Source organism: Rhinolophus sinicus, chromosome 14, assembly GCF_057876585.1.
Source record: "Rhinolophus sinicus isolate RSI-liver-muscle chromosome 14, RSI-T2T, whole genome shotgun sequence".
In the NCBI taxonomy this organism is placed as follows: Eukaryota; Metazoa; Chordata; class Mammalia; order Chiroptera; family Rhinolophidae; genus Rhinolophus; species Rhinolophus sinicus.
Window position 1 is genome coordinate 186,848,185 of NC_142514.1, and position 27,015 is coordinate 186,875,199.

At 53.4% G+C, this 27,015-nt stretch overlaps 2 protein-coding genes across 7 annotated transcripts in view; both read left to right on the forward strand.

The window, feature by feature from the left end:
• CARS1 (cysteinyl-tRNA synthetase 1) overlaps positions 1 to 14,383 on the forward strand; it is a 45,278-nt gene extending 30,895 nt beyond the window's left edge. For 2 of the 3 annotated variants that reach the window (XM_019755659.3, XM_019755657.3), the window contains 13 exons: positions 4,029 to 4,141; positions 4,632 to 4,760; positions 5,156 to 5,285; positions 5,407 to 5,510; positions 5,838 to 5,935; positions 6,147 to 6,336; positions 6,836 to 6,904; positions 8,927 to 9,008; positions 9,504 to 9,584; positions 10,238 to 10,305; positions 12,554 to 12,613; positions 13,523 to 13,606; positions 14,101 to 14,383. In XM_019755659.3, coding sequence (XP_019611218.3) covers positions 4,029 to 4,141; positions 4,632 to 4,760; positions 5,156 to 5,285; positions 5,407 to 5,510; positions 5,838 to 5,935; positions 6,147 to 6,336; positions 6,836 to 6,904; positions 8,927 to 9,008; positions 9,504 to 9,584; positions 10,238 to 10,305; positions 12,554 to 12,613; positions 13,523 to 13,606; positions 14,101 to 14,235 — 1,343 coding nt within the window. In that variant the 3' untranslated portion in view covers positions 14,236 to 14,383. Of the gene's footprint in view, positions 1 to 4,028; positions 4,142 to 4,631; positions 4,761 to 5,155; positions 5,286 to 5,406; positions 5,511 to 5,837; positions 5,936 to 6,146; positions 6,337 to 6,835; positions 6,905 to 8,926; positions 9,009 to 9,503; positions 9,585 to 10,237; positions 10,306 to 12,553; positions 12,614 to 13,320; positions 13,495 to 13,522; positions 13,607 to 14,100 lie in introns of those variants that run through there. The other variant, XM_074336906.2, reaches the window with a different exon arrangement.
• A 4,174-nt stretch (positions 14,384 to 18,557) lies between these two features.
• Positions 18,558 to 27,015, forward strand: part of NAP1L4 (nucleosome assembly protein 1 like 4) — a 38,973-nt gene continuing 30,515 nt past the window's right edge. The window contains exon 1 of one of the 4 annotated variants that reach the window (XM_019755643.2): positions 18,558 to 18,648. Coding sequence is in view for 1 of the 4 variants with exons in the window: in XM_088789793.1 (XP_088645919.1) it covers positions 25,947 to 26,013 (67 nt within the window). In the remaining 3 variants the exon portion in view is untranslated. Of the gene's footprint in view, positions 18,649 to 25,935; positions 26,079 to 27,015 lie in introns of those variants that run through there. The other 3 variants (XM_019755642.2, XM_019755646.3, XM_088789793.1) reach the window with 3 other exon arrangements.

Genomic DNA, 27,015 nt, shown 5'->3' on the forward strand with positions numbered 1-27,015 from the left:
GCCCTCCAGTGTTTCTGGAAGGCAGTTGGGCCATAAAGATGGTCATACTTTTTGATCTATAATTTCACCTATAGGGCTCTGTTCTAAAAAGTATCAGAACTGGAAACAAAACCAGACAACACAGAAACATGATGAAAAGTTAGAGTTGTTAACGGCATTAACAGGAGACCCACTGGCATTTAAGGCTGAAGACGTTCGTCAGAGTAAAGGAGGTGACTTCACGATGCTACAGGCCCGTTCCCCAAGAGGACCAGCCACGGACTCGGGACAGCATTGGCCACACCTGTACGGAGGCTCAGGACACTTCCCAGAAATGGATGGACCCAGCCAAGGTTCACAGGGATGTGACAGGATCGACGCGCACACTAACGGCCATGGTCTCCCAGATCAGAACGTCACGCCCAGCAATGTGGACTGTCCACTCCCTTAGGCGCCCAGACAACCACACACCAGGCCACAAACAGGAGTCCCTGCAAATCCCAACGCACGGCTTCTCGTGGAAACCGCATTCTCCCACCACGATGAGTGACTTGGTGTCAACACTGAGGGGACACTTAAGACTGACAGACCTGAGTGACCTGGAGGAAAAGAGAACCACGGTGGAAACTGGAGGCCACTGAACTGAGTAGCCAAAGGCCATGTCACAAAACTGGGAGAATGCAGCTGGCGTGCCCATTACCAGAAATGGTGTTTTTAAATGCAGTTAAATCGAAAAGCAACAGGGATTAAAAATAAGTGAGGTAATAAGTGGTCAGCCCAAAAGCTGGAAAGGGAACAACAGCAAACCGAAAGGAAATAAAGACAAAAGCGGAGAGAAGTGAGATGGAAGTAACTTTAAAAGTCGGTAGCTGTTCTTCAAAACGATTAAAAAATAGAAAAACTTGTAGCAAGACTGATTTATGAACACAGGTGATTCAAGGATACATTAGGACAAAGTGAGCACAACTATGGAAACTGTAGAGAGTTTTAAAAGTCAGAGAAAATGGGCAAAGCCTGAGAAAGGCAGCCGGAGGGAGTGCAGAGACACCCAGTCTCCAGGGTCATGTGGACAAAGAACCTTCCAGATTGCAAGAGTACATGGAAGCTGTGTGATCAATCACGCCATCTGACCCTAGCTGGCAGATTTTTTAAACAACTCTTGTGCTGGGGGGACATGTTTTATTCCAGAATGACTTTAGAATCGGTTTAAGTTCCAGGGATAGGAGTAGAATCCGACAGCAAAGGGACGAAGTGGGACATGCCCTCCCTTCAGGGGCATTTCCACTTCCACCCAGTGGTGACACTTGGCCACATGACACTTCACTGCAAGGAAACCCAGGAAGTGTCACCTTTCTTTTGAAGACTGGGATTCCGACAGAGAAGGTCAGATGGTGGGGAGACCCAGGCTCACTGCAGGACCAGCCTGCTCACTCTGCTAAGTCAAACAGGGCGCCAGCGAAAGACAGTGACAAACTCTCCTGACACGCTGGGGCCACATAGTGGGTAGCTCTGGGGAGGGGGACGAATGACACCAGGAGGGCGAGGGAAGGACTGAGTGATTATTTTTCTTACTTAAAAAATCTGGAGCAAATAACAATGTTCCCAAACAGTGACAGTTGGTGAAGAGTGGGGGAGGGGCGTGTGAGAGAGCGAAGGTCATCTTACAAAATTTTTTAAGAGTCAGATACATTTGTGAGTAACTATGAGGTGTGATCAAACGATACAGTGAATGTTTAGAAAACAGTATTACAGTAAAAGACACGTTGCCATTAATCCCCCTCAAAATACTGCCCCTCGGTGTGGACGGTTAGCTCAGTCGGTTAGAGCGCGGTGCTCTTACCGTGGTTGCCGGTTCCATCCCCGCATGGGCCAGTGTGAGCTGTACCCTCCACAACTAGACTGAAACAACTACTTGGAGCTGACGGGTCCTGGAAAAACACACCTAAATAAATAAAAGTTTAAGAAAATATGTATTCCCCCTCGCCCCAAACACACTTATTCCATCATTCTTGCCACTTTCTGAAGCAGTTCTGGAAGTCGTCTTTCCTGAGTGTCTTTAGTTGTGCTGTCATGGCTGCCTCGATGTCCTGAATCAATTCAAAACGTTTATCTTTCATGGTCATTTTGACTTTGGGCAGAGTCAGAAGTCGCACGGGCCAGATGCAGGGAATAAGGTGGGTGAGGACACACTGTACTGAACAAGTTGAAACTTGTCACACACTGTTAACTAAAGTTTGATGCCGCTTCCCGTATTGAAGGCCCCTGCCTTTCTGTTAGATGGCACTCGGCAGCAGCATTCACTGTATTTTGTGATCACAACGGAAAGGGTCCGTGTCACACATCGCTTCTGGTATGGCAATTATTATCAAATAAAAACGTTACGGTGTGTCCTCAGCCACCTATTCACCAGATCTGAGCACCGTGCAACTCCTGGCCCTTCCCCAAAATCAAAATGATTCAGGACATCGAGGCAGCCATGACAGCGCAACTAAAGACACTCATGAATGAGGACTTCCAGAACCGCTTCAGAAAGTGGCAAGAATGATGGGCTAAGTGTGTTCAAAGTGAGGGGGACTGTTCTGAGAGGGATTAATGGCAACATGCCTTTTACTATAATAAATTTTTTTTATTTAAACATTCACTGTATATTTTGATCACACCTGATGTGTTCATAAGAACGAAAAATTAAAGACCTAAATGTATATTATCTGTCAAATAAAGAGTGGCTGAAAGATTGTCACTGCGCTGAATCAAAGTATACCTTTGAATAATTTCTGACAATGTGGTAACATACAGGCAGTGAGAAAATAAATAGGAAACTGGAATAGAGTTTGTCCGGTGGGATGTGTCTGTGTTTTGCTTGCACAGATTTGAAAAGACACAAACGTGCAGAGCAGTATACCAAACGTGAAGTCGTTATCCCGATGGCATTTTTTCGGTTCTTTATCGTATTTTCTAAGTATCCTACATTTAATACCCGTTTTAAATCATAATGTTTGTTAATTATCTTTAGTAATGCTTTCCCTCTCAACTGTATTCTCAGGGTGGCTTAGGTATGTTCCTTGGCACTTGAAAAGTGACATTTATGAGATTGTGCTGCTTTTGCAACCCTGGACATTGAATGTCTGTCCTTCCTGTTCCAGAGTTTTCCACAAGGGGGTGACAGCACCCAGGAAAAGGCAGCATTGGGACCCTGCCTGGAGACGCCAGACCCTTAGGGCCTCAGTGCGGGGCGTCTTCTGCCCGTTCACCCAGCTTTTACCCGGTCACCATGGGGATTCACTGGGCAAAGGTTGGGCCAACCAGCAGGTTTTAGCTTTCATAGCACTGATGTGTTCCGTGAGTCCTTCGTGTGGTCTAGAAGTTTCCTGTTGACCTCGCCTGCCTTTTCTGGGAAAAGGTTATTTATTTCCCGTCACTCCTGCCGACCCCTGGGCCCGGTGGTGACTGGCCTTCTCTGCTTTCTGGTGGCTGAGCAGGAAACGACGTGCTCCCTTTGCTCTTGGCTTTCAGAGGCTGCTCTGTAGCCGTCTTCCCCTACGTCCCTTGTGAACGTGGGAGGGACAGTGAGTGTCCCGATCGGCCACCTCCAGGCACGAGAAGCTGCACACACAGACTTAGCTTGTCCTCATGTCTCCCAGAGTCACAGCTGGGAGGCACGTAGGCCGTTTGTACGCGATACCCCTACACGAGCCAAGGTCCCCGAGCTGTCACCATCGCGTCGCCTCACATCTCAGAACAGCACTGTCACTGTCCTTGGCAAGGGGCTGAGTAGAGGAGGGGGTGACGGGAAGTAGAGGAGGGGTGACGGGGAGGCGAGGGCTGAGGAAACGCAGGTGTGGGTCAGGCCCATGGCTAATGGCCCTTAGATGCTGGCCTGTGAGCTTATGAACAGGGCCTTGTAAATTGGGACCCTGGGACAGCACGATAGTCTGGGCAGGGTGAAGGTGAAGGAGTGCTGGACCAAGTCAATAAACAGAAGTTAGTCTTGAAGTGAGACGGCTGCGGCAGGCCCCGCTGAGGAGCCCCTCCCTCCCTCGTGTCCGCAGGTGACCTGAGCATCTCGGCAGACCGTTTGAGTGAGAAGCGGTCCCCCAGTGACTTTGCCCTGTGGAAAGCCTCCAAGCCGGGGGAGCCGTCCTGGCCGTGCCCGTGGGGAAAGGTGAGCAACCGAGAAGGCCACGGCTGAGGTGGGACACGGTCACAGGCAGGGCCCCTCACTGGTGCAGCATTCGACTGCCCCACCCCGGGATCTGGATGCCACTGAGCCTTGTGGGCCATTGGGCAGGTCACTCCCTTCCTGGGACTTCTGTCTGCCCGTCTGCTGCGGGAGCACCTGGGACGCCCCGCTGTCCTCATGGGCTGTGGCTCAGAGGACCCCAAGCTCCTGCAGACGAGTGCACCCCGACATTATCTGTGATGATAGTCCCGACTCCCAGAGCTTCAGGAAGGGGGTGTTGAATGCTGGAATGTTCTGGAAATGACACAAGCTTCAGCATAGCCTTGGCCTCCACAAAGCTTGTGGGAGCTTTACAGAACGGGGTTCCCCTTAGTGTCCTAGTAAGGCTCAGAGGTTTTAAGGCCCATGCACATTGGGGCAAATGGCAGCCTGGAGATCAGGCCGGCCGGTCACCGGGTCGTTTGCTCTCCAGGGGCGTCCAGGCTGGCACATCGAGTGCTCTGCCATGGCGGGCACCCTCCTGGGAGCCTCAATGGATATTCACGGAGGGGGCTTCGACCTCCGCTTCCCCCACCATGACAACGAGCTGGCGCAGTCTGAGGTAGGCGGGTGGCAGACGGGCGGGCCTGGGTCCCCCCCGTGATGGGGCGAGTCGGGGGGCTGTCAGCGAGGGGCTGTCTAAGAGAGCCTGGCTTCCGCATCAGGGTTGTCGGGGGGAGGTTTGAACCTTAATTTTTTAGCCTGATTTGCCACATGAACAGCCCGGCCTTTGGCAACAGACAGGCCTGGAACCAGTGGTTCCCTCCTGGCTCACTGACGCCTCAGGGCGGCCCCTCTGAGCCCCAGGTGCCCACCTATAGGAGGCAGCACCTTCTTTCCCACGTCCGTCCGGTGCAGACAAAGGAGACTCCATGCTTACAAAGTATGGCACCCTCCCCGCAAGCAGAGGCCCACGGAGCTCACCGCTGCGGCCTCTCCCATGTTTTTCTGCCCCAGGCCTACTTTGAAAATGACTGCTGGGTCCGCTACTTCCTGCACACTGGCCACCTGACAATTGCAGGCTGCAAAATGTCAAAATCTCTCAAAAACTTCATCACCATTAAAGACGCCTTGAAGAAGCACTCAGGTAAACATTGGCCACTCCCAGAGACCAAGCACTTCTCTCCTCGGACGTGCACTTTCCTTGGATGCGCGGTGATGGTGGCTCCTCGTGAGAGTAGGGGAACCATGTGCCGTTTCCTCCCCAGCGCGGCAGCTACGCTTGGCGTTCCTCATGCACTCGTGGAAGGACACGCTGGACTATTCGAGCAACACCATGGAGTCGGCCCTGCAGTTTGAGAAGTTCATGAACGTAAGTCGCCCTCTGCCCCAGAGGTGGGTGGAACTGCCAGTCAACTGAAATGGATGCATTCCCGCTACCCATTTCCTCTGGTCGAGAGCAGGACACAGGCAAGAGCACCTGCGTGCCAGCGGGGACAGCCAGCTCAGCCGGCTTCCTCTGCTCCAGCAAGTCTGCGAACTCACCAGCAGGGGCCCATCCGCCCTCCACACGCTCACCACCTGGGGAAGTCAGTGTGCTGTGATTTCAGGGAAAGCACGTCCCTAGACAGCTCTTTATCTGCGGGCTCTTGGCTCTTGGATGGTCTACATGCTGTTAAACAGAATGTTCTCACTTTAGGAGTTTTTCTTAAATGTGAAAGACGTCCTTCGTGCTCCTGTAGATATCACCGGCCAGTTTGAAAAGTGGGAAGAGGAGGAAGCAGAGCTGAACGAGAGGTGCGGTGGGGCCTCTTCCCGGGGGTTTGTTGGCGTGCCATGCCTGTGCCACCAACCCGTGTGTCACCCCCCCCCCAGTGAGGGGCCCGTGGCACCATCGTCACCTCTCAGCATTGCCCTCCCAGTCGAAGCGCGCTGGCTGTTGGGCAGCACAGAGAGGCTCTGCGTCCTGTTGTGGTCTGACGTCCCCGTTCTTCCTCTTCCCGCTCAGCTTTTACAGCAAGAAGGCAGCAGTGCACGCGGCCCTGTGTGACAACATCGACACGCGCACCGTCCTGGAAGAAATGCGAGGTCTGGTCGGCCAGTGCAATTTGTACATGGCCGCCCGCAAGGCCGCAAGGCGGAGGCCCAACCGGGCCCTGCTGGAGACCATCGCCCTGTACCTCACCCACATGCTGAAGGTAGGCGGGTCCCCACGCCACCCGTTCCCATGGAAACGGCGGCCTCCAGTGGGGCACATGTGTGGCCGCCCTCAGTCCCATGTCAGAAGTCGAGTGCGTGCTGCCGTCCTCGCTCTGAGCGGTCACACCTCTGTGCCTCCATCCCCCGCCCACGTTGAGGTGTGGAAAGCAGAACCAATGCCCTTGACCTGGAGACACCTGCAGCAGCGTCGTGCTGCCTTGTGCTGACAAGTTCTGGGGTCTTTGCTGCAGGCAGGACCTCGCCCTTCTGGTTCCCTATTGCCCAGTGGCCTCAGGCTGACAGGGCTAGAGAGGGCAGCAGGAGCCAGCGCTCGGCCTGGAGCCCATGGGGCTCTCGGAGCTGCCCTGTCTGTCTCCTTCCTGGCTCGGCTGGCCTCACTGCTGCCTGCCCTCTGTGCCCAGCACCACGCTCCCTGGACCGGCGCTGACGGCCGTCCCTCAGGGCCTCTCCATCCTGCATGGTTATTTCTTTCCCTAGATCTTTGGGGCCATCGAAGAGGAAAGTTCCCTGGGTTTCCCAGTTGGAGGACCTGGCACCAGCCTCAACGTGAGTAGAGCCCACCTGGGCCCAGAGCGTCTCCCTCCTGGTCTGCGGGAAACAGTGCCCACTGCCAGGGCACCGTCTTCCTTCCACACCTGATCCCTCCCTGTTCCTTGTTCCCCTCCTGGGTCCAACCTGTGGACATCTGGAGACCAGTATTAGGTCCCACCCACACTGGGCCTTCCAGATTGAGTCTGGGGCCATGTCTCCCTGGCTGGGAGAGTTGAGTGTAGCCGGCTGCCCCTCCCATGTGTGGAAGGCCAGTGGGACCCTGACTGCCTCCCCACTGACCGTTAGTCGGGGAGCACATGTGTTGCTGGGCTGCCTATGTGAGCTCAAGCCCAGGGCCAGACTAGAAGGGACGGGTCATTCGACCCTGTCCTGGCACGTGTGGATCTGTATGCAGAGGCCACATTGAACCATCTGTCTGATGGGTCTGTGCACGTGAGAAAGTTCATTTGCGATCATTGGCGTCTCACCTGTACTTGGCACGTGGGCAGACACGCAGTTTCCGCTGCCTGACCACCGTCACGTGTCCCATGCACTTTCAGCTTCCTCACAGACGAACTTCCACTTTCCTCCCCCGTCAGGATGGCTCTGTAATTACGTGATTAGGATGCATGTGTAAATATTTAAACATAACAACTGTTACTTAAATAAAAACAGGAGTCAAATACAGTGTAAAAAGACAAAGCCTTTGAACCCTGTTTCCCGTTGGCGGAAGGGAACGCCTGCAGACGGAGTTTATAGCGGTTTCCCCAAGAACTGACTTCCAAAGAGTAAAGAGTTCTGTGCTGTCAGAAGTCCTGCCAGACTCCACTCCCACATCGCCGGAGGTTGTTGTCAGCCTTAGAGCTCGCTGTTGCTGGGGTGTCGCCTAGACTTTGCCATATCTGAGCCTTCATTGGTGCTTTTTAGAAGGAAAGCCACACAGCTGCTTTGTTCTCTTGTGCAAATGATTCTAGGTATTTTTCTTTAAAAAACCTCCTAGGTTAAAGACAGTCTGCCTTGGAGTTTTAGAAAAAAATGCTTTTACTGTTGAATGTCACAGTGGTGTGGGGGCCTCCGTGGGCCTTCTGAAGTCAGCTCGCTGAGCAGCCCCGGGACTGGGGCAGGTGGGCCTGCTGGGGCAAAGGGCGGATGCGCAAGTCAGGCCATTGGAAGTTTGCGGGGTCACTTCCACACCCCAGTTCTTTTAGGAGCAGGTGGGGCAGCTCCCAAGTCTTCAGCCCCCTCGGTGCTGAATGGTCCAGAGTGCCTGCTGTGGTCAGCTGGACCGCCGGAAGCTTCTGTCCCTCCCGCACCAGGGCCACCCGCTGTCTTGCTGCGTGGGTGACATAAAGACCCAACACCCCAGAAGCCCAGTTCCCCCTACCCCCCTGCAGGGACGCCTCCCCTCAGCCCAGGTACAGGATTGCTCCTCACAACAAGGTTTAGGTCCTAGTGACGGCTCATTGGCTCAGCCAGCTTTTGCGTTTAATCATTATGATTTTGGTTATTGAGCTGCCGCATGACTTACCTAAGAGGCAGGGGAGACCTTGGTCAGCAGCCTGCTGGGAAAATACGACAGATGTGACAAAACCTTGTTCCCAAACTTGTCGTTGCTCCAGTTCGGGTTCCGCCCTCGTCGGCGTTCCTTTCCCAGCAGTCTCTGCATTCTGTGGCCTCCGTGTCCCCACAGGCGGTTAACCATAGAGAGGACGTGAACGTGCGAGTGGGTGGTAGGCAGGCCACGGACATACTCAGCTTCAATAAGTGTGGACAAGGCCCCACCGGGAGGGACGGCGTCAGTCCCCTGGGAAGTCGTCCCCAAAGACGGTGGGGTGCACCACCAGAGACGGGCGTTTTAACACCTGCATCTCACCTGGGACATGTCATGTCGCGTGTGACTCACATACCTGGAGTGGACCGGCTGTCAGGGAGAGCGTGTCCCGAGTCTGGGCGTCCCTGCTGTGCAGCAGGTGTGCGAAGTGTCATAAATCCAGGGGTGAGCTTCTCTCTCAGTGAGCGGAACCCCTCTTCCCACAGCTCGAGTGCACAGTCATGCCGTACCTGCAGGTGCTGTCAGAGTTCAGAGAAGGGGTGCGGAAGATTGCCCGAGAGAAAAAAGGTGAGGCTGGTGCCCCAGAGAGCTGTGGGGTCACCCCAACCTCCCGACCCCCATCTGTCCCTGGACAGCCACGCCCTTCCCTCCAGCTGAGATAGGTGCTCGGAGCCGTGGGGTTCCTGGGCCAGGTGTGCCAGCTACAGCAAGGGGCCCTCCCAGGACTTCTAGGTGACCTCGGCACAGGCCCAGAGCAAGTGTGGCCTTGGGTCCCCAGGGCCCACACTGTGGGACCTGGCTGCCTCTTTCGGGAGGTAGGGCCATGCCAGGGCCGGGGGTGCAGGCAGTTTCTGAGCCTTCCTTCTGTGCAGTAGAATCTGTTTCCATGAACCCACCCACTTGGCTCTCGTGGCCATGACTTTTCCTGCTTGGGACCATCTGTCTGTGCATCCTGACAGCACACGACTGGGGTGCCCTGGGGTGAGGGCCCCGGGCCTGGGGGCTGCTCTGCGCTTCTGCCTGCCGCAGAGAATCAGACTGAACTTCTCCCTTTGTCCCCAGTCCCTGAGGTCCTGCAGCTCAGCGACACCCTGCGAGACGACGTCCTGCCCGAGCTCGGAGTGCGGTTGGAAGATCACGAAGGTGGGTTCTGCGGGGCCGTTTCTGGGGTCTCGATGCAAGGAGCCTCAGATATGACAGGCAAGGAGGTGGGAAGGACGCGGGGCGGGGGCTTGTTCTGAAAGGGCCACGGGAAGAGTTCCTGGGGTGGGGTCTGAGGGCATGTGTTCCATGTTGAAGAGTCCCAGAGCGGGGCCCCAGGGTTCTGCAGGGTTGGGGGTGTGGGGGCAGGGGGCTTGTGGTTTTACCTTCTCAGGTGTCCTTGCCAACATCTCCTGTTTGGAAGGCGTTTGGGTGTCCACTCCTGCGGCCTGAGTGCCCATTGCTCATGTTTCTGCTGGTCCGCTGGCCACCTTTTCTTATCTGTCACTTAGGAGACAGCCTGTGTCACGCAATTGTCAGCGAGTTTCACAGCTTGTCTTTTAATTCTATGGGGGGGGTTGCTGCATAGAGAATTATTAGATTTTGAAGATTCAATTGACATGTCTTACTTTATGACTTCTGGGTTTTCCATCTTGAACAATCAGGAAGGGCCCCCCCCCCTTGCTTTTCTTCAGGTGACCCTTGGGTATAGCTGTGGGGGGGGGGTGACCTGGCGGGCTGCTCAGGGTAGGGGCCGGCCGGCAGGGAGGATGGACCCAGGCCTCAGCTTCCCTCATGGACCCCTGGCTTTGCAGGGCTGCCGACCGTGGTCAAGCTGGTGGACAGAGAAATGTTACTGAAAGAGAGAGAAGAAAAGAAAAGGGTGAGCAAAACGGGAGTGACTTGGGCTCGGTACTTATTGAAAATGGGAAAACCACTGGCGTTTGCATAGTTACCTTTTAAGAGTTAGTGTTTATATGTTTATTAAAGTCCCAGGATTTCTAAATGTCAGAAGGAAAAATGAACGAGTTGGGTAACTAATTGACAATTAGGTAACAAAACCAAAAAAAATCTGATGAAGGACCTCTTTTTAAAAAAGTAATTCCCGAACTTTAATGGGAACTTAGTCCCTTATAGTCAACTAGAGTGGACGGCTTGGTCACACCTTGCCCCTCGCTGTAGTGGTGTCTCCTGAGCCACTGGGTAGACTCTGTCACAATTGCACCTCCGTCTGCCCCTCCCCTGACCTGGCACACATCCCTCCTGTGTGCCTGGGATGGCACCACACATCCCACAGTCGGGGCTGAACCAGGCCTCGGGGACCACAGGGAATCAGGATGGCACTGCTGTCAAGGGCCTCGGTGTCACGGAGAGAGAGAAACAGGAACACATACGTGTCAGAACTGTGGGGCGCAGCCTGTGAGGCACCCATGGGGACGTGGACAGCAGGAACAGAGGCCCCTGAGCTCCCGGCCCCTGCAGGATGTGGGGGGCAGGCCCCACGGAAAGGGGGGGAGGGGCCCCGAGAGGCCTTAGGCAGGAGACCACCCGGGAGAGCGAGTTTGGGAGACTGGGAAGGACCTCGGTGGGTGCTCAGAAAGCAGGACCCAGGGTCGGGGAGATGTGAGTGTGGACACTGAGAGGAAGTTTCCAGGTTAACTCGCCTGGCTGCCAGGGACGTTCTGGACCGAGTTAGACTGGTGACCGCCTGTGGGCTCGGCTTGGCTGGTGGGCTCCCAGGAGCCGGGGCCTTGCCGGCCAATGTCACCTTCCTGTCCAGGCCCTTCCACAGAGGTGATGGGGGGCAGACTGCCCCTCCTGCCACCCAAGCTGGGCTATGAAGCAAAACCACAGCTTCCCACTAGCTGTGCTCAGTGGGCTCCGCCATGGGGAAGCGCTCCCACGTGCCTCTACCTGCTGGGCCTTCAGGGGGCATTCCACCCACGGTGACAGCGTGTGCCGTCCTTCCAGAAGCTCATGTGTGCACACCCCGAGACTCCCAGCCCAACCAAATCCAAGGAAGCTGGTCTCCCCCAGGGAGACTCTGGCACTTCGTCGCTGCACCCTCATAGACAGCCGTCCCTCTCCTCCAGTGTGTCTACCAGCAGATAAACAATCCTGTCTTTAAAGGGAAAGCAGAAACCTTAGCAGTCGGCTCCCTGCTCTCTTCCCTGCTCCCTACTCCCAGCCTCTTCCAGGCAGGAGGCCACCATCCCCACCTCAAGCCGCTGCTCTTAGCTGGCTCTCTTGTGACTGTCCCGCCTGGGCACATCCGGGTGGCACCTCCTCGTCTCCCTCCCGACTCTGCTTCCCCAGACCTTGTCCCCCAGGTGACCTCACCCCGTCACAGGGCTTCTCTGCCATCCATCTGCCTGTGACCCCTAAGTTCTCCCTGGCTCCCATTGTGCCTGTGCCCAGACTCCTGTGTCCAGCCACCTGCCTGAGAGGTCCGCTTGGCCAGGAAGCACCTGCCTGCCACCCAAGATGCCCGAGAAGGAACTCATGATTTCAACTCCCCAAACCTGTTTGTCCTTTCTGTCACTGGCTGCACGTCTCTTCACATAGTGACTCAAGCCAAACCTCCTGAGGGAGCCGTATACCTCCCCCTGTTGCGGGCACCCAGCCCTGCTGCCTCCGGCCCAATACCCAGGCCTAAGGCTCCCCCTCCCCTGCCTACATGCTGCCTGCCAGGTGGAAAGTGGGCCTCCAACTGTGTCCCGCAGCCCCCCCTCGGCCCTTCACCCTTGCAGTTAACCCGGGCTCTTACCTGGCCTGAGACCCCCGTGCCCTGACCTCTGCCCACCTCTGACAGGGCCTCACGATGCTCTCCCTGGTCACCCACCCATCAGAGCCCCCTCCCGGCCGTGCCTTCATGTAGCTGTACAGTTGTACTTCGGATCTAATGCGTGTTTGTTCTGTGCCACCTCTGTGTCCAGAGCAGGGCCGGGGACCCCAACGGATAAGCGCTGGCCCGTCCTCACACACCAGCTCATCTCCCTCCATGGGGTGGGCCGGGTCAGAGTCCAGCTCAGGGCAGGCCATGCCACAGGGGGACAGCTGGGGCCGCGTTCTACCTCCCACCCGAGAGGGCCTGGAGCAGGCCTGGCTCATGGCTGTGCCCTGTCCCCCAGGTTGAAGAGGAGAAGAGGAAGAAGAAAGAGGAGGCTGCCAGGAGAAAACAAGAACAGGAGGTACTGCACGTTGGTGTGGGCCAGGGCTCCTGGGCAGGAGCAGGAGGTACTGCACGTTTGTGTGGGCCGGGGGCGCTCCTGGGCAGGAACAGGAGGTACTGCACGTTTGTGTGGGCCGGGGACGCTCCTGGGCAGGAACAGGAGGTACTGCACGTTTGTGTGGGCCGGGGGCTCTCCTGGGCAGGAACAGGAGGTACTGCGCGTTTGTGTGGGCCGGGCGCTCCTGGGCAGGAGCAGGAGGTACTGCACGTTGGTGTGGGCCGGGGGCTCTCCTGGGCAGGAACAGGAGGTACTGCGCGTTTGTGTGGGCCGGGGGCTCTCCTGGGCAGGAACAGGAGGTACTGCGCGTTTGTGTGGGCCGGGCGCTCCTGGGCAGGAGCAGGAGGTACTGCACGTTGGTGTGGGCCGGGGGCGCTCCTGGGCAGGAACAGGAGGTACTGCGCGTTTGTGTGGGCCAGGCGCTCCTGGGCAGGAGCAGGAGGTACTGCACATTTGTGTGGGCCGGGGCGCTCCTGGGCAAGAGCAGGAGGTACTGCACGTTTGTGTGGGCCGGGGCTCCTGGGCAGGAACAGGAGGTATTGCATGTTTGTGTGGGCCGGGGGCGCTCCTGGGCAGGAACAGGAGGTACTGCGCGTTGGTGTGGCCGGGGGCGCTCCTGGGCCGACACTGGCACTTCCACCCCGTGCCCTGCTCTCTCTGCCTCCCAGGGCCTGGCCGGGTACCCGTCTGCCTCCATCCACCAGCAGTGCCCACGGGGAGGCCGGGAGGCCCTGGGCAAGACAGCGTGCTGAGGGGGCTTCCCTGTGACTGGCTACGAGCTCCTGGGCGGCTTTTCTGCACATGATGCCAGTGTGTGGCATCTGTGTGAAGCCCACGTGTGCTCATGGAGTGATCGCGTGTGTGTTCCAGGCCGCCAAGCTGGCCAAGATGAAGATCCCGCCCAGTGAGATGTTCCTGTCAGAAAGCGACAAATATTCCAAGTTTGACGAAAACGTAAGAATTCGTTTTGTTCTTTTCAGAACTTTGGTAGACCCATTACACTGGGGTGGCAGGAACTTTCAACCTTGGGCGAGCTTTTCTGTGTGGGGTGCAGTTTGAAGGGAGGCGGGGCCATCCACCACTGCGGCCAGTGGCCTGTGGCACCGAGAGCCGTGGCCGGGCTGAGAATGATGGACTGAATTCACCGTCTCTCATGAACTGGCCACAAGGGCTGCGGCATGTGTCCCCTGCCCCCAGGGGCGCTTCATCACAGCCATTCACTTTACCTAGACCTGGGCGCCTTCCTTCCTGGTTCTTGTGTCTGCCGCACACTTCCGAGCCGGGCATGTCAACCCTGGTGGGAGCAGGGTCATCATGCCCCCAGCGGGAGGGTGCCCAGATGGTCCCCAGAGGGCCACGTCTCTGTGGGTGAAACGGGTGCCTCCAGGTGCTGGGCCCAGACAGGTGGGCTCCGAAGGGTTGGTGACTGTCTGCTGTCGCCGTTGCAGGGCCTGCCCACACACGACACGGAAGGCAAGGAGCTGAGCAAAGGACAAGCCAAGAAGCTGAAGAAGCTCTTTGAAGCTCAGGAAAAGCTGCACAAGGAGTATCTGCAGATGGTTCAAAATGGAGGCCCTGAATGAACTGGCTGAGCGTCCAGTCTGAGCCCTGCTTCCTGAGCCCATGCTCTGCTCATGTGGACAGCAGCCCTCGGTTCTAAGAATTGTGTTCACAGGGCCCAGGCCATCACCGGCTCTGAGACGTCGGTAATAAAGTCTTCCCCTCAGGGAGGCCGGCGCTTTCTCTGTCGCCTGCACACAGCACCGGGGGGCAGCCGGCGGGCGGCTGGCTCAGCAGGTCCGCCTGCAGTGCTCGGGGTGCTGGGTCAGCTGAGCTGCCTCCGCCCCGCCGCCTGCCTAGAATCGCTCCTGCATTCACAGTGCTGGCTGCTGATTTCTGGTGTGTGCACATTGGGAGGTATTAGAGTAGGAAAAAGGCAGGCTCAAACCGACCAAGCCCACTGAGCCCCACACAAAAGGGTTCTGATGAGTCAGCGCTGCCGTCCCCACAGCAGCCCCACGCTTGGGCTGCACAGGGCTGGCTGGCTCAGCACTGCCGTGGGTCCAGCATCTGTCAGCTGACAGCTAAGGGGCAGGTCTCAGCATAGCAGAGCAGTTATCTGTCCCCAGGCCCCAGTGGGGCGTGCCTGCGTGCACCCTGCTCATGCATTCTTGCCCGCTGGGGCTCAGACTCAGCACCTGAACTCAAGCAGCTTCGCCCTCCTTGACTGAGGGCACCGGCAGAGCCAGGACCCGCTCCACGCCTGCAAAAGCCTGGCATCCGCTCGGCTCCATCGAGACAAACAATCGAGTCACCAGTGCTGGGAACTCAGGTTGGAAATCACTGTCTGTTCCCAGGCGTCAGTGATGGCAGTGCAAAGCCACACAACCCCTGGGGGCCAGTATGGAGGGCCCAGCTGTGGGCATACTCGTCCTTTGTCCCTTGGTCCCTTGTATGACACTGCCTGAAAGACACAGCTGCCCAGTGTGATGTGAAATGTGCACGTGCTGCTCGCTGCAGTGTCGGGACCAGCTGTCTGTCAACGGAGTCCTGGGAGCACCCAGTCACACATGGGCATGACGGCTATGAGACAGTGAGGACGGGCTCTGCCCCACTGCTGAACCGTGGAAACGTGTCACATACAAAAAATTAAACCAGTAAGAAAAAAAAGGCCCCAAACAAAGTGAAACAAACTCCTGCCAGTTACCTACTGCTACATAACAAACAACCCCAAAAGGTGGCAGGTGGCTGAAAACGACAATCATCATCTCATCTGACGGTTGTGGGTTAACTGGTTTCCCCGGGCGCTTCTGGGTCAGGGTCCACCCCCTGGGCACAGTCAGCTGGTGAAGGGTTAGGGTCTCCCCCCGGGGGCGCAGTCAGGGCAGGTCTGCAGTCATGCCCACCCCTGGGCGGGGAGACTCAAAGCTGGGGCTGCTTGGGTGTGGTGTCCAGCTTGTCGGCCAGTGTGTGGCAGCTGGCAGCTCAAAAGGTGCCTGTCCCTAGAGATAAGCTGTAGGCTTGTGAGGATCTGACCTCAGAAGTCACAGGATGACTTGCACCGTCCTCCTCCCAGAGGCCCATGCTCTACGAGAGGGTGTGGAGATACCTCCCCGGGAGGGGTGTGGCGGGGCTCCCAGGGGGAATGTGAGGGGCTGGAAATACCATTGCAACTCTTGCGGAAAGTACTGTCTGCCACAAAACCCAGTGAGAAAGGGCTTCTTCAACGGATTTGGGAGTTGGACACTTTCCTGTACATCTTTCAGTGGGGTGTGTTCTAAATATAAAATCAAGGATGTTAAGGAAAATCACTGATGTTAAACAACACTTGACATTTAAACAATAGGTATTTCTTGGCTGTGTAGACTGAGAGGCGGACAGATTGGTCACCACGAGTGCCCGCAGAGCCAGGTTTGTCTAAATGCCAGCCCTCTCTTTGGAAAAATGGCCAATTCCAGGCCTGAGCAGAAGCACAGGGAGACTCCAGACCATGTGGGGCCCAAAAGGGAAGCTTTCAGAGACGAACGGGGTCGTGTAAAAAGGACACGGGGACAAACGAGTGATACACGACAGCTGGAAGGACCTCAAAGGCATTGTGCCACGTGGAAGAGCCGACCACATAGGTCACGTGCTGTATGATTCCACTTACACGTTCTCAAGATCCCAAAACTACCGAGATGGAGCAGATTAGTGTCCCCAGGTGTTAGGGGTTCTGGGTCTCGGTGGCAGTGGTGCTGCATGAATCTGCGCCTGTGACAGACAACATGACAGCCACACAACACAGTGCCGCTCTGGCGAGGCAAGACAGAACCATCAGGAAAACCGTGAAGGGCACACGGGACCCAGGAGACCTCTCCCTATTGCAGCGTCTCTGGAGTCTCATTATTGAAAAGTAAAAAGCCTCCGGCACTTCCACTGGCCAAGTCTGGGACAACTTGAGCACTGAAAAGGATTACTTGACATCCAGACATCTTATTTATTCTGAAAAGCACAGAAAACCTAGCAATAATCATTTGTCAGCACTGGAGGTGACGCTTGTATCAGAGTGGGCTGGAGCCGCGATTTGGCCCCAGTGGTGCAGTGCCGGAATACCTGCCCTCTCATCCCTGCTCTCTGCTGCATGTCCGCTGGCCAGGGCACCCCTACACACACCTGTGCACCTGACATTTGGAAGAGTCTGCAGATGTAATCAAATAAGATGAAGCCATTAGGGTGTGTGCTAATGCAGTGACTGGAGTGTCCTTTAAGAGGACACACAGGGTCACAGAGAAGGCTGTGTGAAGACGGAGGCAGAGACTGGTGATGCAGCCGCCAGCCCAGGGACGCCTGGAGCCCCAGAAGCTGGAAGAGGCAGGAAGGACCCTCCCCGAGAGCCTTTGGTGGGAGCCCAGCCCTGCTGACACCTCGCCTTGATTTCTGCCTGCTAGCCTCTGGGACAGGGAGAGAATCCATGACTGTTGTGTCTTCTAAGCCAGTTTAGGGCACTTTGCTGTGGCGGCCACAGGGAATTAAAACGGCATTCTCAACACTGTCACAAACAGAAAGGCTTTGGGTGGACATCACCCACCTTCCCAACTCACCAAAGTGACCCAGGGAAAGGCCACACCCCACAGCTGGTCCACCCATATTAGATTCCCCCCAAGGACCAGGCCCAGCTGCCTGCCCACCGGGCAGCCTCCTGACTACCACTGGTGGGGTGGGGGGGCTCCTCAGCTGGATGCCACCTGCACCAATCCCCGACGGACATCCAGGCGGGCCAGACCCAGGGGCTTAGGTGGATTTGAGCCTTTATTAAATAGGATGAGGAAAGACCTTCAAACTTCAAAATGCTCCCATTCCTGTCTTTTATAGTGTATGACCCCTGCCCCCCACCCTGGCCAACAGTAAAGCAAGGCCATTACAGAAAAGCCAGAAATCCAAGTAAGGCAAGTAGGAATCACACGCGCAGCCTCCCAACACGGACACACCGGAGCAGAGGCTGGGCTCCGAAGTGTGGGCCACACCTGGGCGCCCCCTGGCCACCTTGACCTTTCGTCCTTAGCTCCTCAGCCAGGAGTCTCCGGATGTCCCCACCCCTCCCCCACCTCCTTAAACATCCTGGGACAAGAACAGCTTGCTGTAAACATTAGAAACTGTTTCAAAAGCAGTCCCACCCAAAAGAAGTTCTGAAAAAATGAACTAAATGAAAACCCCCGGCTGCAGGTAGAGCGTAGAAATGTAGCGACTCAGAGGCCCGGGCCTGGGGGGTTGGTCTTGCAACCCAACCATCACACTCCAGTTGTCTTCAGTTCCAGCCTTTCCCACGCACTGTGACGACCCCCAGCCCCAGCGGCCACACCGCACCCAGCCTGCAGCTGCTCCCGGCCCGCCGGGTCCGCACAGCCGGCGCCAGGCGGAGTCGCCGAGGGGCACTGACCTGGGCTGCCCCGGGGAGACCGTGTGTGTGCGAGAGGAGGGCGGGGGTGGGAACGTTAGGGGGGACCCCACCTGCGACGCCCAGGAGGCAGCAAGAGCCAGCGGATTTGAGGAGGGGAGAGGGGAGGCGGAGGGGGAGCCGGGGGTCAGCGGGGCCAGCGCGCGGGTCACTGGGGGTGGAGCCGACCTGGACGGGCCAGGAGGGCACGAGAGCTGCCGCAGGGTCCTACGGGGCTCGGTGGTACCGGCGGCAGGGTGGGCTGCAGTGAACGCCCTCCACGTGGCCTCCGTGCGCCCCCGCCCCTTAAAGAGGCGGAAGGAATGCAGGCGCGAGCGTCTGAGCGCGGCGCAGCTTTTGATTGGTCATCTCCGGCGGCGCCGAAGCGTAGTTGACTTGCGCCGAGTCAGTCCAATCGCAGCCTGTCTTGCTCGCGGAGGGCGGGGCCAGGAGGCTCGGCCAATGGGAGGCGACGTTGTTGATGGCTACGGCGGCGAAATCCCAGGAGCGAGCGGAGCGAGCGGAGCCAGTGCCGCCGCCACTGCTGCAGGAGGCGTGAGTTGCGGAGCGGGTGCTTGGCCAGGTAACGGCGTGCTGCGGCGGCCGCCCGGGCCGGGGGCCGGGGACCAGGCTGGGAGTGCGGGGGACAGGCCGGGGCCGCCATCTCGGGAAACCGCGGCGGCAGGGGCGGGGCCCGGAGTGCCCGGGGCGGCGGCGGCGGGCCTCGGGGGAGGCCGGGCCCGCGGCGGGGAGGCGGGTGGCGGCGGGTGTCCCTCCCCGCTCCGCCCGCCCTCGGCGCGGCCCTGAAGGTCAGTAGGCGCTTTGTTCCCGCGCGGCGTCGCGGGGAAGGTTAGGGTGCGGGCCGGGCTCCTCCCGTGCCTCCCATGAGAGCCGCGTCCGGAGCGGGCTGGGCTCCCGTGAGCGCTGAGCCGCCGAAAGGCCTTTGTTTTCGGAACTCGACCTCTCCCTGCGGCGAGCGTGACCGCGAGCCTCGGCTGCCGGGCTCCTGATGCCTGTCGGCTGGAGGTTTTGGGTTTGGTGGGGAGACGGAGACCTCGCGGGGTTCCTGGCCGCTGTCGGGGCCGTGTCGTGAGAGCGAGGGGCGACGCGGGCCGCACAGCGGACTAACGGACGCACCGGACACTGACGGGCTCGACGCAGCGGGCAGGGGGGGCAGCAGCCTGCTTCGCTCCTCACCGTCATCCGTCAGGAGAGAGGAGCAGAACCTTCCCCAAGAGATAAGAGGTTTAACCAGCCGTGCGCGCTGCGGGTGGGCAAGTTCCGGCGTTTCTCGGTTCAGAGACGGTGACAGGCGTTGGCCACTTGGTGCCCTACGCCTCCCTTCCTGAATGCTTTCTGCTCCTTCCAGGAAAGGGCTGCATCGTCCGCGGTCGTTCCCTATCAAAGCCTGAGTCCCGCGCGAGAACTTCACTCCCCAGGGCCGGTCAGGTGACCGCGCGGGCGCCTGTGCGCTGAACCTGCTGCGAGAGCCGGCAGGAGGCGGCCGCAGGATGCGTTCGCCAGGGCCGGGCTCGTGTGTCCCCTCTGCTTCACTTTCTCCAGCAGTTCCTGCTCCGTCTTGCTGCGTGTCCCATCTGGAAAGGGGCTTGTGGGTGTTCTCTTGTGCGGGTGTGCAGGCGAGGCTGTTGGACCTAAGAGTTAAGAAGTCTTTTCTTTCAGTTACTGCCTTCCTGCAGTAATAACTGTACGCTGAGGGACGAATGGCAGTTACCACACACCACGGATGCCTCCAGTCTCTTTGCCTGTGTTAGTTCATTTCATGATAATCTACTAACTCGGAGATGGTGCTGTTGTTTTCCCATTTGGCTCCTCAGGAAACTTAAGGCCCGGGACGTTATTTAAGTATGATGCCTTGGCCGGGGTGACAACTTGGATTAAAATGCAGGCAGTTTTAACTTTGCCCAGCTTTACTGCTTTTGTAGAGGGCATGGAAGAAGTTTTAACGTAGAATTATGTTTTTGTTACTGCCCTGAGCCTAACTGAGGTCTAGTTTATGAGCATTTGAGCTGGCTGATCATTGCCAGCTCGAGGTTCGGTGGTTCCACAGAATGCCAAATGCTTCTCGTAGTAAAATCTGGAAATTATTTCAGACTTCAATTAGCAGTTACTAGTGGAATAAACAATAAAGGTGGTGGAGGAATAGGGATGTATTCCAGAAATTAAACCAGTGACTAAAGAAGAGGAAGATGGTTTAAAAATTAGAGTTACCTAGTAGTGGTTCACTTACTAAGGTGGAATTGGCAGGAAAAAGAAACCCCAGAAAATGAATTTTTTCAGTTTGTTTTCCTTGTTTGGGGACAAGGAAACTTTTTTCTTTCATCTTTGGAACTAAATTATCCTATTTTTTCAGAGACCTGAAAGGATCCGTTGAAGATAAGACCTTTTTTGGTCCATAAAAATACGACTGCAAAACTTAATTTCTTAAAGAATTATAGTGACAAAAGGGACTCATTTTATAGATAAAACAGGTAATAGAATTGTAACCCTCCCAAGTTTCCTTGGGGACATTTTCATTAGAATTTTAAGGCCTCTTCTCATGATATGATGAGAATAAGTCTCAAAATAATTATTTGTAATTCTATAAAACAATTATTTCACCACTATAGTGCTGTCTTAAATACTTATTATTACACATACATTTGCAGTCTCCTGCCACCCCCTTGTCCCCCCTCACTGCCCCCGCCCCGTTTGATCAGTGTTATGATTTAGAACCGGGGTATCCAAACTTTTTTCAACGTTTTTTACCAATGGCCATATGTGGTAAAATACACAAACAGCCGAGCCACTCACTCGAGGTGAAGTATGTATTGCCTCACCTGGTTTATTTAAGTAAACTAAATATATTTTTAGAATTTGCTGCGGGCCAATTAAAAATGGCCCGCGGGCTGCAGCTTGAACACCCCTGGGTTAGAACATCTGCAGTCATCTGGGCCTGTCATAAGATAACATCTAAACACTTTTGTGAACTTTGTTATTTTTCAGAACAAGTATAGAATAGTGATTGGAGAAATTATTTGTGATAGCTGATTTTATCATTTTTGTTTTGATAACCTCAGTAAACTGAATTCTGAGAAGGATACATTTAAGATTGTTGTCCTCTAAAAATGTTCAGGCATTGTTCTTTTGTGAATTCACCATTCACATTATCAGATTCTTCTGTGGTGTTTTGAGTTTAGAGATTTTGTCTGTAGTTCATAATTTTATACAGAGATTAGTACTTCGAGTTAGGCTGTGTTATTTCCACGAACCTGTCAGGGTTTTTAACAGCCACTTGGTGCTGAGAGCATACCAGTTCCTGTGCCTGCAGTTCTCAAACCAGCTGGGGTTAGGATTGAAGTCTTTGCCATTGTTCTTCTTTTTAGCAGTTGGTAGTCTTTTAGCAGCAGGAGGAAGTGACCTCAAATGTACATGTATAAATGGCAATATAGAGCTCAGAATTACTTACTTTTAGTTTATTTTTCTTCCTTTCTGTTGTCTGCAGTTTTCAAATGTTTTAAAACCGTTTTTGATAAACTCATGCTGTACTTCCAAAGATTCTGCCAGAGAACCTAAATTTCTTTTTGTTTTGGAAGAAATAGTATCTGTGGGCAGGAGGGTGATTGAAATTCCCAAAGTTCTAGGTGCCATGGGCTGTGTGAAATCGGCAAAAGCTGGTACAGCTCGAAGCTGATACTTCCCACTGGCGGTCTGTACTTGAATAACAAGGCAGCAGTGAGGAGCTTGGGAGCTTGTCCGGGATTACTATTTGAGGAGTGCTTACTTTTTTGTTTTTCAGATGTATTTAGGCATCGAAAGTAAAAGGCTGACATTACTTCATTTGACTGTTCTGCCACTGGCATGATTTTAGAAGTAGGAAGTAGCTGATGGGGAATCATTGCAGGAAATGGCTCCTCTGGCCTTAGCTTACTTTGCATGGTATCTCCTGGTTTAGCAAATACTTGACTCCCTAAATTACTCCAATGGTAAGATTTGCCCATGAGCGCACAGTAACTGGGAAACCCTTATTAGTGGGAGGTGAAGAATGGGGTCTTTGACTTCATGAAACTTTTAAGAAATAATTTGTGGTGACGTAGATTTCTTTCATTTGGTGGCCATTGGCTTTCTACGCTGCCCTCTTCAGGTGACAACAAGGCTGCTTTACTTTGGTTGCCATTGAATTTTGAGTTTCATGAGTATTTAGTAACAGGAGAGACAGGTGTTTTTGTAGTAAGAAAACTACAAAAGATCGCTTTGTGATCTTTTCCTCTTGATCTTGACCACTGTGTAGCCTTAAATTTCCTCTTACAAATGAGCTCTGTCAGCTGTTGTAACTCAATGTGCTTCCACTCTGGGTCTGCGGGACTTTTATTTATTAATAGTGTACTTTATTATTATCCAAAAAAGCCTATTCAAAAACAAAATGAGATGATTTTTGTTTAACAGTTTTGTGGTAGGAAGATCAACTGTACACTTTAAATATTTATGTGCAGAGGTTAGAAGAATGCAGTTGTTACAATTTGAAACATGACTTGTTTACCCAGTTATCACAATGTAACTTTCCAGTACTTTGCATATGGGTTCATTCATGAGCACCTTCTGCCTGCTGGTTCTCGGTAAGGGGATGTGCCCTGAAGGACGGGACAGACCTCTCTTACGTATTTCCGCAGTGGGAGACGGACAGGTTAGATGGTGGTGGGTGTTTTTGAGAAGTAGAGAGAAGGCATAGGGGTGTGGGGGTACGATTTTACATAGGGTGGAGACAGGAAACCCTCAATGATAAGGTGACAAGATCTTCAAGTACAGGGTTAAGAAGAACTTTTAAATGTTTGCCTTTCTCAGTCACATACTAATGAATCGCAGAGAAAAGCGAGCAGAGGAGGAAATAGACGCTGTAGCAATGAAGAAACATTGTGGCTCGAGGTAAAATAGAGTTTTGGTTAAGGAAAGGAAATAGTTTTTTACTTTCTTCCTGAAAGTTGAAGGCTTGGTCTCTAGCGAGTTTCTGAAAAGACTGTCCTCACCTGTCCGGTGGCAGTTAGATCTTGTGAGCAGACTTGCGTGCCTGGTGTCTTCAGAAACTGCTTGGGGGAAGCTAAGGAGTGTGCGGGGTCCCTGAAGCCATGCGTGTGCAGGTAACACTGGCACTCAGCTGCAGGGAGGGAGAGAACGGGGCACGGAGAGCTTGGCTCCGTCCTGCCTGGTCCTGGGCTGGGCGCAGGGACGGCCGTGTCGAGCCGGTGGACAGGCCCCGGCCCTCGTACAGCTTGTTCTTCAGTGGGAAGACACGAGTATCAGTCATACGTTCTTTTTTAACCACATGATGAGAAGTAGTTTCAGACATACACGGAAGTGGTGATCCCCCGTAAGTAACATCTAGGTGCGCTATTGCCTATTCTAGTTCATGTGTAAATGTGTGTTTTTAAATTTGTTTTGATAAATGCCAGAAAAGATTATATACCTATATTAGATTATCAATCATTGCATGTGATTCGAAATTACTTTGAAGATAATTTCAAAACTATCTGAGTGTAGGACCTGGACACCTTTTCTTAAATTGCTAAGACATTGCAGATTAATTAGCAAGCACATTTACCATGAGTTTGAAAACTTACATAAAGTTATTTAGTTGTTTACTTTAGATTTGTTTTCATTTACCTGCTGGTGTATTGGATCCAACACAATTATTTTCTGATACTAAGGAATGGAGTGATAGACTGGGTAAAGAATCTGTTGATGGGGCAATATAAGTGACATCACCACTATCCCAGGGCGTCACATATTGGCCAGGTTTTGTGGGCGGAGACATTTGGATGTCCTGACTCTGTCCCTTCTGAGGTCCTGGAGGATGTGGACCTGTCCCCCAGGGCCGATAGGGTGGGATCTCCGTCCTTCAGGTTTTTCTGTGAACCAACTGATTGTGCTACGGGGTCTATTTAACTAGCACCCTAACTTAATAAGATTTCTAGATTATAATGAAGTTTTAAAGTCTTACGGACACTGATTACATGTAAGTTAACTTTAATCCTTCAGTTATCTCATGGGAAGACAATGAGGACCGTTGACTCGACTAAGGAATGATAAATGTATAAAAATTTTAGTTTCGTGAAGGGCAGCTATATTTCCCAGCTTACGTCTTCTTTCTCAAAAGTGGCCTGATTTGAAATAATATTACTCTAGCTGTAGACTAAATGTTTTCCATTTAAAATTAGGAATTTGAAGTTATGTTGGATAATTTGCTATAAAAATTATTTTTACTTTCTCCATAAAAAGTTTTATTAGTTGGGGTAAAAATAACTTAATCCATAAACAGGATTGTGAAGTGTCATATAAATAAAAGCAAAACATTCATTCGTGTAATTATGCAAATCTGCATGCCAGTGACATTTAGAATTGTAGGCTCAAAGGTTTTGACCCTGGGAGGGAACCTGCCCTACCTACTGTGTTCTTTTGAAATTTTAGAATATTCTCCTGCCTGGTGTCCCTTTCATATTTTAACTCAATTGCCTTTTAGAAGTAGGAGAACCTGATGATGATGTCATAAAATTGATTAAACGCAGCGTGTCAGTATTTAAAACAAGTGGGTGGTTATATTTCTCAAACCTCAAATTTGGTAGTTCCTTGTAACTTTCTATTTTAACTTTAGTAGGGATTGCTGAACAAAAATAAATTATGTTGGTGAAACTTGACTAATTGAACTCCATCTTGTTTATAATACATCATCACTCTCCATTATTTTTCCTTAAAGGGAACAATGTTTAACTTGATTTGTTGGTTTCATACCAAGCCGTAGAAACAATGATCTATAAGCATATTGCAGTCAAAGTGGAAAGAGACCTGGAATGGGTCACATACTAGGTACTTTACGCATGCGGTTCTGTCTTTACGATACCTCTCAGGGAGGTACTTTCTAGTTTATGGATGTTGAAACTAAGATCACAGAACTAGGAAATGATAAGATAGAGTTCAACTCCAGATCAAAAGCATGTTATTTATTGTGTGTCTGCTTTGTTCTAGACGTTGAGTTCTGGGCTTGTTGTATTCCCATTGCTTAAACTCATTTTGTTTTTCTATCCTTGATTGGGCTTTTTTTTTGGGGGGGGGGAGAATTTTGTGTTGGGTTTAATTTAACTGCTTTGCCCTGTGTTGCCAAAAATAGGATTAAATAGCACATGCCTTCACATAGATGGAAATTCAGTGGATCGTATTGATGGGATTTATTAAGTTGCAGTGGTGTCATTACATGGGAAGGCTAACCTTTGGTCTGTGTCTTGCAACAGTGTGTTTATTTACTCAGCAGAGATTTTGTTGCACCAGATGCTGTTTCAGGCCCTGGGACTACATATTGAACAGGATAGAAGGAGTGTTTTCACACTGCTTCTAAACAGTGGATTTCTTGGAAATGCTGTGGAACTGCAGGATCCTGACCCTGACTGGGCTGTTGAGCTGAGCAGGTGGAAGTGGCAGCAGGAAGTGAAGTGGGTGGTGCTGGTAGGGAAAGGACAGGAGGGTCTGGATTGGACATGTGAGAGGATTTAATCCAAAACGGAACGAAGGGTAGAAGTGGAGAATCTCACATGCGCCCTCAGAAAACTGACACGTAAAGACAGACGGACGTCTTGTAAGTGCTTGATTTGCAGAAGATCAGAACTTAATCTCTCCCCGTCTACTAACCAGTGACCCTGCCGCATGGCACCTGCTTGGGTTCCCGTTCTGCACTCTGCCCACAGAAGCAGCCTGTCCCAAACCTCCGGAGGACTCTCCAGTAGCTCGCTGCAGTCTGGGTGTCCCGAATTCCAGTTCCTCTGCAGTTCCCGAATAAACTTGATTTCTGGGAACTTGAGCTCGCCTCAGTTTGCCTCTTTCCTTTTAGGTTGGTGTTACATGGTGTCAGAAGTGGGATCCGAAAGCAACAGCCACCAAGGAACGACGAGCCTCGGGATTGAGTGCGGTGCCCCCCGATCTCGAGCTCCCCGACTTCATTCCGGATCTGGATAGGGACAGGTTGTCCTTCTGGTGAGTACAGCTGACCCCTGACTGAGACGGGTTTGACCAGCACCATTTAAACCTGTGCTATTCAAGGGCCAACCGCATTTTCTATCCGCAGTTGGGAGTCCATGGATGCAGAGGGCTGGCTTAGGTTATACGTGGATTTTCGACTGTGGTTGGGTGGTTGGCACCCCTAAATGCTGCGTCGTTCAAGGGCAGCTGTACCTTCTGTTCTGGATTTGGTAATGGGACCCCAGTCCCCTCAGTGCTGTGAGGGTGGCCCCACCTCAGTAACCCCAGCCAGTTTATGTTAAAAAAACCACTGTCCTTCCTCATGCATGTTGGGTACTAAATGGACCGATCTCCTTCAGCATCACTTAGAACTAAGAAGAATGCAAGATTAAATCATCCAAATGGGATGTTTATTGTAATTGGTAACTGGAAGCTTCTAAACAGATTCAGGATTCTAAAATTACCTCGTTACGAAGTACTATTTCCAAATGGACTGAAGCAAATACACAAGTAAAGGTGGTAAAACAAACCTGCAGAGGCCTCTTGGTGCTGGCTGAGGTCTCTCCCACCCCCACGGGTCCCTCCTCCAGGGCCCTCTTGGCCGCCTCCTACTCCTCCCCTCTATCTGAACTTCCTTTCTTTCCTGTCTCTGAAACCACCAGCCAGGCTCATTGAAAGTGTCACTTTCAAAATTAGACCTTGTGACGATCCTGCTAAACCACCGCAAACTTCCTCCGCTCAGGACAGGAGCCGAGCTCAGGGCTGAACTGAAGGACTTTCCCAAGGTAACAGGCTCCTGTTCGCTAGAAATTCACACATGTGACTCACCGACCAGCCTGGCCTCCGATCTGTCAGTCAGTCCACACACTTACTGGAGAAGATCACACCCCGTGCTGGATTAGAACTGCCGGTTGGGAAAACCGCACCACTTCTAGGGTTTCAACTAAACCCA